Genomic DNA, 12,742 nt, shown 5'->3' on the forward strand with positions numbered 1-12,742 from the left:
CTCACTGGAAGAAGAAAGCCTGTGTTCGAGTGGGATGCAAAAATATGCTCATGTAACAACATGACTTAGCCTCAAGAGAAAATGTGCTTTTACATAACAAAAAGAACAAAGAAAATCACAAATACACCTAGACATAGTACTCTGAAGTTTTGATCCCTTTGCTAGGCCTTTAAACAAGCCACACACTGTTCTTCAAAAGATTTTAGCTTACCCTAGTAAACATTCATAGCCCTTTTTGTGCTCAACAAATGCAGATTTTGTTCCTGGGAATTCTGATTTGGGTAAAATCATGTCTATGCAATCACTTCATTGGCACAGAGATATGAAATAACTGGAACACTCTTGGGGAAAAGGATATATGAAAAAATATATTTTCCAAAAAAAAAACCCAAAAACCTTCTTTCAGATATAAGGGAATTATAGTAATTGGGGTGTTTAGTTTGCTAGTCTTCCTGACAGATGTAATGGTATACAGGTCATCTTGAAAGAAAGTACAATGAAGTTCTTCTTTGAGTGATTGCACATGTTCATTCTACTTCAAGCGTGTGCATGCCCAATGCATCAGAGATTTTTCTCTAAGCAGAGTGGCAGATGTGCCCCTCAGAGTGGTTCCTTAGATGTCTCACCATGAATGAAAAAGCACAACAGGAATGACCTCCTATCCCAAAGAACAAAGAGGCAAAGAGACTAGACTGTTTTGGTAGGAAGATTTATTCCATAGCTGGGCTAAAATTTTGTATCTTTAACTAATAAATCTTATTGGCGGGATAAAACTTCAGTTCTCGTTCTGGGCTCTCTGATGGATGCTTTCCTACTCTCTCTTGGAGAGACAAGTTTCTGAATGCCTACCCTTCTATTCTTATCCTACCCAAGATGTTATCCAAACTCAAGCAGGATCACGCTAGCACCAGTTTGGCCTCGCTACCATTGGTTATCCAGTCTGCTGAGCCTCTCTGTCTAGGGCTCCTATGACACTACTTCAAGATCACAAGAAGATCTCCCAGGGCCACAGATGTTACACCCCAATCCGTCTATTCCATCTCATGGCCTGTCTGCTCCATGGTTAATTCCTCAAGAGACAGAGTGTTCTCCAAATGTGCAAAACATTTCTGAACAGCAGGTAGCCATGTATTAAGTATGCTTACCTGATGAAGTGAACACTATTCTTCATAAGGTGAAAGCAGAGAGGTGTTTCACCAGTCCTGGCCTCTATCCAACATGTTTTGGATATGTTTAACCTGAAACAGCAGGGTCTATTGGTTAGTTCCATCAGAGTTCATCTGGCAGCGACCTCCACTTTCCAATCATCAGTTGTGAACCACTCAGTATTTTCCAACCCTATGTCTATCAGATTCTTAACAGGTCTAGACAGGTTATATCCCCATGTCAAGAATCCCATTCCTCCCTGGAACCTGAATCTGATGCTGGCAGAGTTAACAAGTCCACCCTTTAAACCCATGGCTACTTGCTCCTTACTGCATCTCTCTATGAAAGTAGCATTTTTGGTACCAATTTTATCTGTAAGAAGGGTAATGGAGTTACGAGTGTTGGTAGATGACCCTCTTTACACTTTTTTTTTTTTTGCTTTAATAAGGATAAGGTATATTTATGTCTGCATTTGAAATTCCTGACTAAAGTAGTTTCACAATTCCACCTCAATCAAGCCATATACTTACTGACATTCTTTCCTAACCCTGCTCTCATGGGGTTGAAGAAAGGCTCCATGCCTTGGATGTTCAAAGGACTTTGCCAAATTTGGATCTATAGTCATTGTTCAGATAGATTCCAAAACACGTCTCCAGACTTAACTGCTCAGGGGTGACTTGAAGTGAAATGGATGTTCCATCACTTGAAGAAAAAATGGTTACTAACCTGTTCTGTAACTGTTGTTTGAGATGTGTTGCACATATCCATTCCATTCTTCTTCCCCTTTATGTTGGGATCTGTCCTGTAAGAAGGAACTGAGAGTGATCAAAGGTGGCTCCACCCTCCATAGCATTGTGTAGCAGCACAAGACTGCTGAGGATGCATGTGTTTCCCCTTATGGGCACCACTTAAGAAAAAATATCTCTGACTCTGGTGCACTGGGCATGCACACACCGGAACAAAAATGGACATGGGCAACACATCTCGAAAGAGAAGTTTTTTATTCCTACTGGTTTCAAGGCCTCGTAAGAATGTGAAATACTAAATCTGAAGTCAGTGGAAGCTGCTGAGAACTCAGCATTTTTGAAATATCAGGAAACAAACAGGTGTCTAAATATGGACTTAGGAGCTAACTTCGGGCATCCAGTTTTGAAAATGCTTGCCTCAAATGCTTACGACCTTTCTAAATCATATTCTAATTTTCATTAGGTTTTATTAGATGCTTAACAAATGCTAGTCAAGTTTTCCTAATTTTTAAGAACCTTTTCCTGAAATGTCCCAAGAAAGGAGGTTGTAAAATAAAACAGATAGCTGCTGAAAAGCAAATATATTTATTATGCACTTTCATATACATAGGGTTTTTTTGCTTAATATAATACAAGGAATAAAATAAAAATTTTACAATGTGAAATTCATTCAATGTACATTATAGGCTATATACAACCCAATCCAGGGAGGGGGAAAATAAAAAGAGTCCATCTGCAAACAAAGTTAACTGAACAGATCAGATGGAGGATATTAAGCATAACACACATTTGCATAGCTGATTAATGAGGGAAACAGCCTTTTATTTTTTAATCAATGGTAATACTTTCAATACTGATCACAAAGACAAAAGGGCATCACTGTACCTCAATACCTTTTTAGTTCTGACAAATTTAAATACTTTTCTCTTTTGAAGACTTTCTCCACAAGTATATGGTATTGATGTTAATGTTCATAAGACAGTCTTTTCTCTAGCTTTCCCATCATGGATTTGTGATCACTTCTGGAGATGGTTGTTGGAGAGACTGCGTGAAATGTCAGGAGGAGGAGATAGGACTAGTCGCATAGTGGCTTATGAAAACAAGATCTGAAACAGAGAAATATTTGACAGGCTAAATTCTGGTCTGAGTTACAAGTGTGCAACCCCACTGACTTCTGTGTGATTGTACAGACAGCAGGACATCACCCAACATTTTAAAAGTCCAAACTGAATTGCTAACATTTGGGGGATATTAGTTTTACTTTCTTAGCATGGTACAAACCACATAAGGTATAATATTAAAATCACACACAAAAGCAATGCGGAATGTCTCACACCCTCATCAAAGTATTTTAACAGAGTAATTCATGCTCTATTCCAAAGCAATACTGAAAAGCTGCAGGAACTGTTATTTTGATTCTGAAAGTAACTTTTCAACAGGTCTTTCAGTTGATTTATATGTGGGGTTTACCCACCAACTGTTTCAAATGTAAATATTATTCATACAAAAACCTGAAGCTGTCTGGAAACTGTAGCCCATTGTGAAATGGACCCTGTGACCCAATGCGCACTTTGTAACAAAAATAAAACAAAACAAAACAATAAAATTAAATAAATATAATCCCAATGACAATCAAGTAGTAGAAAAGGTAAGCCTTCTGGGATATCTTTCTACAGAACAAAACATACACCCAATAGAAAAGAGAAAGTTGTGTTCTTGCACAGTATTGCAAATGCACTATACTTAAGGTTCATAACAAGTCTGTTGAAACTTTCTGATACTCTCTCTTTACTGAACCATTAACATTCTTAAGGCTATTCTGCAAGAGTTCCATTGTGTTTATTTTATAAATATCCCACAGGGACAAAAAATTAAATACTTAAAACATTCACTTCAGAATTATCAATATTGCTATGGTGTCAACTTCTAACATTACATTTTACTACACATCATATGCCTATGAAAGATTTTCTTTTTACATTTGATAATATGAGTGAATAAGAAGGTGGTTCATTAATTAAAAAAATCAAATTTAATTATGTTCTGATGACTGTTCACCACAGTAGTAACCTATCAAGATCTTCAGTGTCCCGGAATATACAATGTATATGCATCCAAGGGCCATTTATCTAAATTTATAAATAGATTATCATCATGACTTTGGATCACACAATTCAGGGAATGCACAGAATCACAATATGAGAAAAGTTGAATTCAAGTCTTTAAAGGAAATACTTATGTAGAAAATGTTAACCTTTATTATCTAGAGTCAGACTATGTAATAGTGAATGGTGCAATATACTTTATATTTTCAGGTGTTAATCATTTTTATGACTCATGAGCGATGGAGTTAGAGTTGTGCATGTTCATCCCTTGTAAATGGAGAAAATTTCATAGTGTATACTGTTACATACAATGGACCTGTTTTTGCTTGCTTGCACAAATATTACACAGGTGTAAATTCACTTACTTTAATGCAGTTATTCCTGAGTTCTTATGGAGGTGTAAGTGAAAGCAGAATCAGGCCTTAAATTTTAGCACATTACACTTAAGCACCTAATATTGAAATTAATCCAGTTTTTTTTTTTTTAACATACTAGACTATTTAGTATGGACTAAGTTTTGCCCTTGGATACACATGCATAGCTCTATCGTTTTCAGTGGTAGCCAGTCTGTACATCCAGATATCAAGCTGTAATTGTAGAAATTAGATTTTATTACAAAAAATCCCAGAGGTGTGGTGTATGGTTATAATCTTGCAACTCTACCATTGAACAAAGTAATTTTACAGACAGAACATACAAGTACTGTAAGTTCATCAAATACTGTTACCAGATTTGTTTTTCTTGAGAGAACTTTTGAAATACACAGGAAAATGACCATACATTATAGCAATACAAATATGGTATAAACTGTATGTTTAGTTTCTTTTGCCACAGGAAAATAAAATAAATACAAAAAGCACTGTCCTCCCATATATAGTTCATTGTGGCACATGCACATTTATCAAGCCTTCTGGAATAGGATATCAAAAATCCTTGCTCTTACAATTTCTCAGGTGTTGTCAGGGAAACACAGCATATATTATTCTGCAATTAAGAAAAAAAAGTGCTTATTCTGTGTATTACGTACAAAGTACACAAAATAAACTTCTGAAGCACAGAGAGTTACACTGAGAAGGCAGCCTTAAAATTTAGGCACATTACAGTAATTAAGGTAATTGTACTGTGGTAATCACATTCTTAGTTTTCTAGGTGGACTACCAAGCATTATATGCTTTCATCCCAGGCAGCTGATTAAACCATTCCAGGCAGAAACTCTTCTGTTCATAGCATCATGGAATTGGCCTAAAAGTGCAAAATTAAAAAGTTAAATTTGGGAATACTACATATACATACAGTATATACAGAAAAACAACTACACACATAGTTTCTAACTAAAGATATTTAGAAATATGAGTCTTGAAACAAAGATTTTCTTTAAAAACAAAAATACACAATTGCATTCACCATCCATCCTGGCACACATATGGCTCGAATACCTATGGAAACTTTTGAAAATATTGCCAAAAAAAGGCAACAAGTGGTGACAGCTGGAGTTCCATTCCTGGAAATCCTTGGATATTAGATTGGCAATGAGATTCTACATGATGAAGTAATATTTTCTAACATGATGTTCCATAGGTAATTCACTCAAAATAATCAAGATTAATCTGTGAAATATTTTTTGGGGCAGGCACTGAGCTGAATTTCAAGAAGTATTCAATCTCTGTTTTGCTGGTTAGTGGATTTTTTTTTTTAATTTGGATGTGGCAAAGAAATAGAGAAGACTTCGAAGTAAAAGATAGTTTTGAGGCTGCACCATGCAGCTGTCTCCACAACTGATATGCAAATTTACATTTAAAAAACATAGTTGTAAAAAAGGATTAAAAATGCAAAAGCTGCTCTTTAGTCATATTTCACTTTAACACTATGCAGGTGGGCAGGTGTTAAATGGAAAAAGAGCTAAATGAACAGAGTCAACATACAGTTATAATATTATATATGGGGTTATTTCACAAACTTTTTTTATATTTTAAATCTATTTAAGTCACACAATTCTAAAGAGTTAGCAAATTGAATGATTGTATCTACACTCCTGCAGAGTTTTGTTCTGGTGGGTTCAGTTTGGTGGAGTCCTTGACACAGCTTCCACAGTTCCATCATGTTGTTTGAATTTCATTTCACTTAGTTATTATTTAAAGACAGTGTTTGGGGTGCTCACATTATAGAAGAGTTATGAAATAAAGGAACTGATTATGCAGCATGTTAACCTTATAAAATATTATATGCATCAGGGGTAAAATTTTCAAACACACAAAAGTGCCTTAGGAACCTAAGTCCCATTTTCAAAAATGACTAGCATACTTTGGAGTCTAAGTCCTGTTGACTTCTAATGAGATTTAGGAACCTAAGTAACGTAGGTGCTTTTGAAAATTTTACCCCAAGACATCTACTAGAAACAAGGTTGCAGCTATAGTTGCTATATAATTGAAGATAGATAGTAATACTAAAGTTTTATATAGAGGCAAACTCTGAATGGCCTTTGTCTGAGCCATCAAGTTGTTTTAACTGGTTAGCATTAGAGTTGCATCAAACATTTCGGGAAGCATCTTAGGATTTTGTATAATACTTTGGCTTTCTTCCCTTTACAATAAACCTCAGGAACTAAACTTGTAGCCTAGGAATAGTAGGAAGGGACAGACATGTGGGTGAAAATGACTTCTACATTCCAAGGCAGCCTGGGATAAAAACCCTCTTCTTTCTTTTGCTAGAGCAAGATGTATGAATGTCTCACCATCAGGTAACTGACACAAAACTAATAAGCAACTGTTCACAAAAAAAATCCTTGTTGACTTGCTGCAAGATTAAGCCAGCTAACAAGAATATTTTTGTTTTAAGAAGGAACAAATCTGGTCTGTCAGCATTCTAATGTTAATGTAAATGAACAAAAGAAATATTATGGGAAATAAGCAATGTATATGAAGCTTTTCCATTTCAAAAAGATGCTGCTCCTCTGAAACTCAAATGTTTATTGGGATCATTATTAATAAAGTCAAAATACCTTAAAAAAACCTCAAACTTCATCAGGATGTAGCAGGTATGAGGGTTGGAGGAGAGTGAATTAACTATTTAACTAACTCCTGGATAATTTCTGTAGGGAAAAAAAGCTATTGAAAGCTGCAGAATTTCTGGTTGAAAATGTATTACGTAGAGAGTGAGAAACCAAAATTAATTTAATTTGGAGTCTTAGATTATACTTAAGAACTTTTGTATGAATACACAATTCCCACACTCAGAAAACTAGCCCAATAATCTAGAATGAGATGCATGAAGGCCATTTAGAATCCCATGTCCTTTAAAGAGGCATTGTTTTGTATTTCTCTCACTGCAGGATATAGCCACATTAAATATTTCAATTTAAAGCTGTAGATAACTTATTCTAGTAACTTGAAAGAATATTTTACAGTTTCTTGAAGAGTGTATATGTAAACAAATGAATTTCAGCATAGCACTGAAAATATAGCAAGGTATTTTAATGTTATCCTTTTAGTTGAAAATAATGCCGTGAATCAAGTCTGTATGAAGCATGCTACTAATTCAGCTACTTATCAAAAGTACTGGAGCAACACCTTGCCTTTAGCTTTATATCAATTTACAAGAAAGTGTACTGATCATCCAATTGTTTTATGCTGATGTTTTGAAAAACATTTGATAATGTAGAAATCCAATGAGCACATGTGAAAAAAATCTGACACTTCACAATTTTTATTAAAAATTTGTGATTCTTTAAAAAAATTTACACTAGTTATATTTTATTTATTTAAAATGCACATATTTTGTCTATGGGTTGTCTACATGGTATATTATTGTGTACCGGCTAAGATGCAAGTTCTAGTGAATACCAGTGTGTCGCAAGCTATGCATGTGGACCCTGCTGGCGTGCATTAAAAGCTCCCCAGTGTGCAGTGACCTAATACTATTTGGGACTATGTCAACATGCACTAAGGAATTTTTAGTGTACGCCAGCAGGGTCTACATGGACTGTGCAATACAATGGCGTCCACTAGCACTTACATCCCAGCTGGTGCACACTAATGCACCATGCAGACAAGTCCTATGTGATAAGTGGTTTACCTATTACAGTGGTGTTTCTTTCTTGTAGTTGAAGCTTGGGTCAGTTCCCTCAAGCTGAAGTTTTAAGGCTTGCTTAAGGCTTAGTTCGGTCTCTGAAGGATAGCCTTCCAAAACTTCTTGAAGTCCTCTCTCCTGTCCTGTTCGTGGGACGGAAACCCTACCAAGAAAAACCTGATTGCTTTGAAGGTGATAATTTGGGTTTGTCATTATTCCATTTCGCTTCTTCTGTTCCCCACTCTGTTGGTGAATTAGGAACTGTTGCTGAGGTCGACAAACTTCTTGCTGAGATGGAGGGACCAAAATTTTGCACTGTGACTCGGCTGGCATTGATTTAAGTGGCACACTGGTCCCAGATTTAGCAACAGGTATTCGTTTATCAAACTGAGTCATTTCATATTCTAAAACTTTTGGCTGGGAGGAGCTGCTCTGCTTGATTTTTTTCCCAGCAGATCCAGATTTGCTGGAGTTTTCTGTTTTCCCCCCTTTGTTTGCTTTAGTTGATTTCAAACTGGGTTTTACTTGGCTCCATTCAAATTCACTACTTGGTGAATTATGATTCTGACTTAAGGAATGAGTTGTGGAAGAAGGAGAAACAATTGACTGCCTGCTTCTGCTACGAGGCAGTGAATGCTGCTGTATTTGTTCTGTAAATGACATACTATGGAAACTATCAATAGGCACTGTCTGAGCAGTTGCTGTAGATGATGTAGTACGCAGAGAAGAGTTTTTGGAACTTTTCAGGGAATTATTTGATAAAGACGACTTCTGGCGGTCCACTGTAGAATCTGGAGATTCTGAAGGAGAACTGAAAGCATGAGCAGGCCCATTAGACAAACCACGCATAGTAGGCTGCATATCTCCTCCACCAGTGCTTCCTGAACTATTTGATTTTATTGTTAATGACTGCATTTTTGAAGAGACTGACTGCAAGGGTTTTTGCTCCATTGTGTGGACTGGTGATGGAGTGCAGCCATTTAGACTAGATGCACCATATTTTTCCAGTAATTTAATAATCTGAGAATGTCCATTTTTTGCTGCAACACGCATAGCAGTACGTCCAAATTGATCTGCATGATTCGGATCAGCACCATGCTCCAGTAATATCTGCACAACATCAATGTGTCCTTCTTGTGCTGCAATGCAGAGTGCAGTAGCACCTTGATTACAGGTGTGGTCAACTAAGGCTCCATGCTCAATCAAAAGCCGAACTACTTTCACATGGCCTTGCCAAGCAGCAGATTGCAAAGCAGACCGCTTCTCATTGTCTGCAGCATTCACATCAGCATGGTATGTTATCAGTATCTGCACCATCTCCAAATGGCCCTGCCAGCAGGAAACATGGAGTGCTGTCCTTCCTTCTGCATCGCTTGCTTCTACATTTGCACCATTTTCTAAAAAATACTCAGCCATTGTAAGCTGGTTTTCTAATGCCAAGATGTAAAGTGTTGGCCGGCCATCAGCATCTTTGTAGTTTACATCTGCTCCATGGCTGAAAAGTAGTTCAACTATATCTCTATGACCTTCTAAAGCAGCAACTCGGAGAGAATTTCTCCCATCGTAGCCTCTCTGATCAATGTTAGATTTATTTTCCAGTAATATCTGTACACAATCATAGTGACCTTCTTGTGCAGCCAGTATGAAAGGTATACGTCCATCATTATCAATTTCATTTGTTCTAGCACCTTGTTCTATAAGTGCTTCACATATCAACCTGTGACCTTCAAAAGCTGCCATGTGCAAAGGTGTCCATCCTGCATCATCTCTATGATTTTCATCTAGTCCTCTGTCCAGCAGAGTCCGTACTACTTCAACATTACCTTGGGCAGAGGCTATACTAAGAACTGTTCGCCCTTCACTATCAATGCTATCCACAGCAGCACCCCAAAATAAAAGAGTATTTACAACTGAAGCATGGCCCATAGAGGCTGCTGCCAGAAGGGGTGTACGACCATTATTGTCAGTGTGATCCACATCAGCTCCTCCTTCTAGAAGTAAGTCAACAACATCTACATGTCCTTCGTAGGCAGCTACCAGCAGTGGAGTCATACCATCTTTGTCACAATGATCTACTTCAGCACCACGGTCAATTAAAAGGCTAACCACTGAAGCATGCCCCTTACTAGCAGGTACACAAAGTGCAGCAACAGACAGAGCAGTCCTTCCATCCACATCCTCATGATTTACCTCTGCACCATGGTCAAGGAGGTGCTCCACAATCTCTTTATGTCCCATGTATGCTGCTGCAATCAAAGCCGTTCTACCTTCATTATCAGCTTTGTTGACTTCAGCTCCATGTTGTAGCAGATTCAGCACTATATCTTCATGTCCTCCCCATGCCGCTGCTCTCAAGGCTGTTCTACTGTCAGCATCTGCACAATCCACTTTGACTCCAGCGTAAAGGAGTGCAGAAACCACCTCGGTGTGTCCACCCCAAGCTGCAGATCGTAGTGCTGTCCAGCCATCATGATCAGTGTGATTTACATTAGCCCCACATCCAATCAAACAATTGACAACCTTGGTATGTCCTTGTCGAGCAGCTAAACTAAGTGCTGTCTGCCCATGAGTATCTTCTATTTCTAAATCTGCTCCTCTAGAAACAAGTAAGTTAACAACATCAAGATTACCACTATATGCAGCATTAGCTAACAATGTTCTCCCATTTGAATCACACTGATTTACTGATGCCCCATTATCTAACAGGGTACGAATGGAATCTTCTCTTTCCAGAGCTTGTCGTACAATGCAAGATGTACGGTCATCTTCACTGTTGACATGAGCACCAGCTTTTACTAGCAGCTGTAGTACTTCCTGTTCTTTCGGGATTAAAGTGGACAAAGAGTCTTTGACTGGTGTGCCATTCCATATCATCCACAAAGCCAACTCAGAAGTCTCTAACTGCAAATTTGAATTAATTAGATGCAATGCAAATTCTTGGGCCTCTAATGGTGTCAAATCCTTTGCTCGACAGGTGTAACTCATTGCTAACATTCTGTGTCCCTCTGCTGCATTACATAAATATTTCTGTGTACAGTGCTTTACATCCAGCAGCCATTCTGCAAAACTGTAATGAAACAAAATTTTAGTATTTCCTAGCCCATCAACAAGAACTTTTGACAGAACATCTAGTTTGCGTTGAAAGTCTTCCATAGTCAATGTCATGTTTTTGGTCCACACTGCATGATACAATTCTATTGTAGTCAATGGCCTACAAGCTGCAAGAATTACATTCAGAATTGGCTGGACCTTTGCAAACTGTTTTCTTACAAAAAGCCTCTGACAAAGCCAGAGATATAGGCCATTTAGTGTTCCAGGAATGTCACGGATCTCTCTTAGCATGATAAAATTTTCCACAACTCCATCTAGGACACGTTCTAGATATAAAAAGCAACCACTGCTTTTGATGTGAAGCTGGTTCAGCATTTCTGCAGTTTCTTTTGTGAGATGTTGTCTCAGTGCTTCTTCTTGATCTAAACGATGGAGAATATACTGCTGCACATCTTTCACAATATATGCCTTTCGGAGATCATCTAGACTTATTTTTCGAAAACCTATTAAAAAGAGACAAGAAAGATAAAGGTCAATGAACAATTCTATGGTTTAGTTTTCTACTGGTTTTGGTTGTTCAATATTACAAAAGAAAAAGAAGGCTTTTGGACAGGAAGTTTGGGAAACAGGAGAAATGATGTATGTATTAACACAGTATATCTGAAATTCAATGATAAACATCTAAACTAATAACAGTAGCTGAGAACTGTGCTATAATGTATAAAGAAGCATATTTTTTCATATTCCACCAAAAAGAGAAATGTACATTAGTAAACAAAACTGAACTGGACCATGGGACAGGGATTGTGACACTGTCTAACAATGCCAAGCACACTGACAGCACATAAATAAATAAATAATCGGAAATAGTAAAAAAACTGATCTGCACCCTTAACATAAAAACACATTCTATATTAGGAATATGAGAAACTTAGGAACATAAGTTGTCTTTGTTTGTTTGTTTGTTTGACGGACCATCTAGCCCAACAGCTCAGCCTTTGGTTCATCTTGACTCCACTTCTCGCTTTTTAAGAATACTCTTTAATTCATTTGAAAGTTGAAATCTAATCTTGGCTTCACAATCATCTACTCAATAGGCCCAATCCTATTCAACATTTTCATCAATGATCTGAAAGTAAACATAACATCACTGTTGATAAAATTTGCAGATGACAAAGACTGGTGGAGCGTTAAATAATGATGTCAGTCATACAGAGTGATGTGACTCCCTTGGTAACTTGGGCACATTCAAAGAAAATACATGTGAAAAAGACACCCCTTGAGCAACACAAGCTACATTGTCCTAAGCACTGTTCACACCAGCACTATGTTGGTGGGAGAGCATCTCCCGCCGACATAGCTTCCGCCTCTCTCAGAGGTGGAGTAATTATGCATCTTCACCACACATACTATAGCTGTGCCGATGTAGCATTGTAGTATAGACTTGCCCTGAGAAACTTAAATCTGTTTAATTTATCAAAAAAAGAATGAGAGGTGACTCAATTACAGTCCACACATACCAGGGAGAAAGTACCAAGTTCTAAAAGGCTCTTAAATCTAGTGGATGAAAGCATGACAAGAATCAATGGCAATCAACCGAAGCCAAACACATTTCAATTAGAAATCAGG

General features: G+C 37.5%; 1 protein-coding gene and 1 long non-coding RNA gene across 3 annotated transcripts in view; both read right to left on the reverse strand.

Moving 5' to 3' along the window:
* Nucleotides 1-1,949, reverse strand: part of LOC311520076 — a 141,337-nt gene extending 139,388 nt beyond the window's left edge. The window contains exons 1-2 of the long non-coding RNA XR_014711473.1: nt 1,873-1,949; nt 1,146-1,238 (exon numbers count right to left, since the gene is read on the reverse strand). This is a non-coding gene — a long non-coding RNA (uncharacterized lncRNA). The remainder of the gene's footprint in view (nt 1-1,145; nt 1,239-1,872) is intronic.
* Nucleotides 1,950-2,489: 540 nt separating this feature from the next.
* The window catches only part of ANKRD50 (ankyrin repeat domain containing 50), a 49,495-nt gene continuing 39,242 nt past the window's right edge, over nt 2,490-12,742 (reverse strand). For both annotated transcript variants that reach the window (XM_084625813.1, XM_084625814.1), the window contains 2 exons: nt 8,069-11,616; nt 2,490-5,239 (listed from right to left, as the gene is read on the reverse strand). In XM_084625813.1, coding sequence (XP_084481939.1) covers nt 8,072-11,616 — 3,545 coding nt within the window. In that variant the 3' untranslated portion in view covers nt 2,490-5,239; nt 8,069-8,071. The remainder of the gene's footprint in view (nt 5,240-8,068; nt 11,617-12,742) is intronic.

The sequence above is a fragment of the Lepidochelys olivacea genome, assembly GCF_965140295.1.
Source record: "Lepidochelys olivacea isolate rLepOli2 genome assembly, chromosome: 4".
Taxonomy (NCBI): Eukaryota; Metazoa; Chordata; order Testudines; family Cheloniidae; genus Lepidochelys; species Lepidochelys olivacea.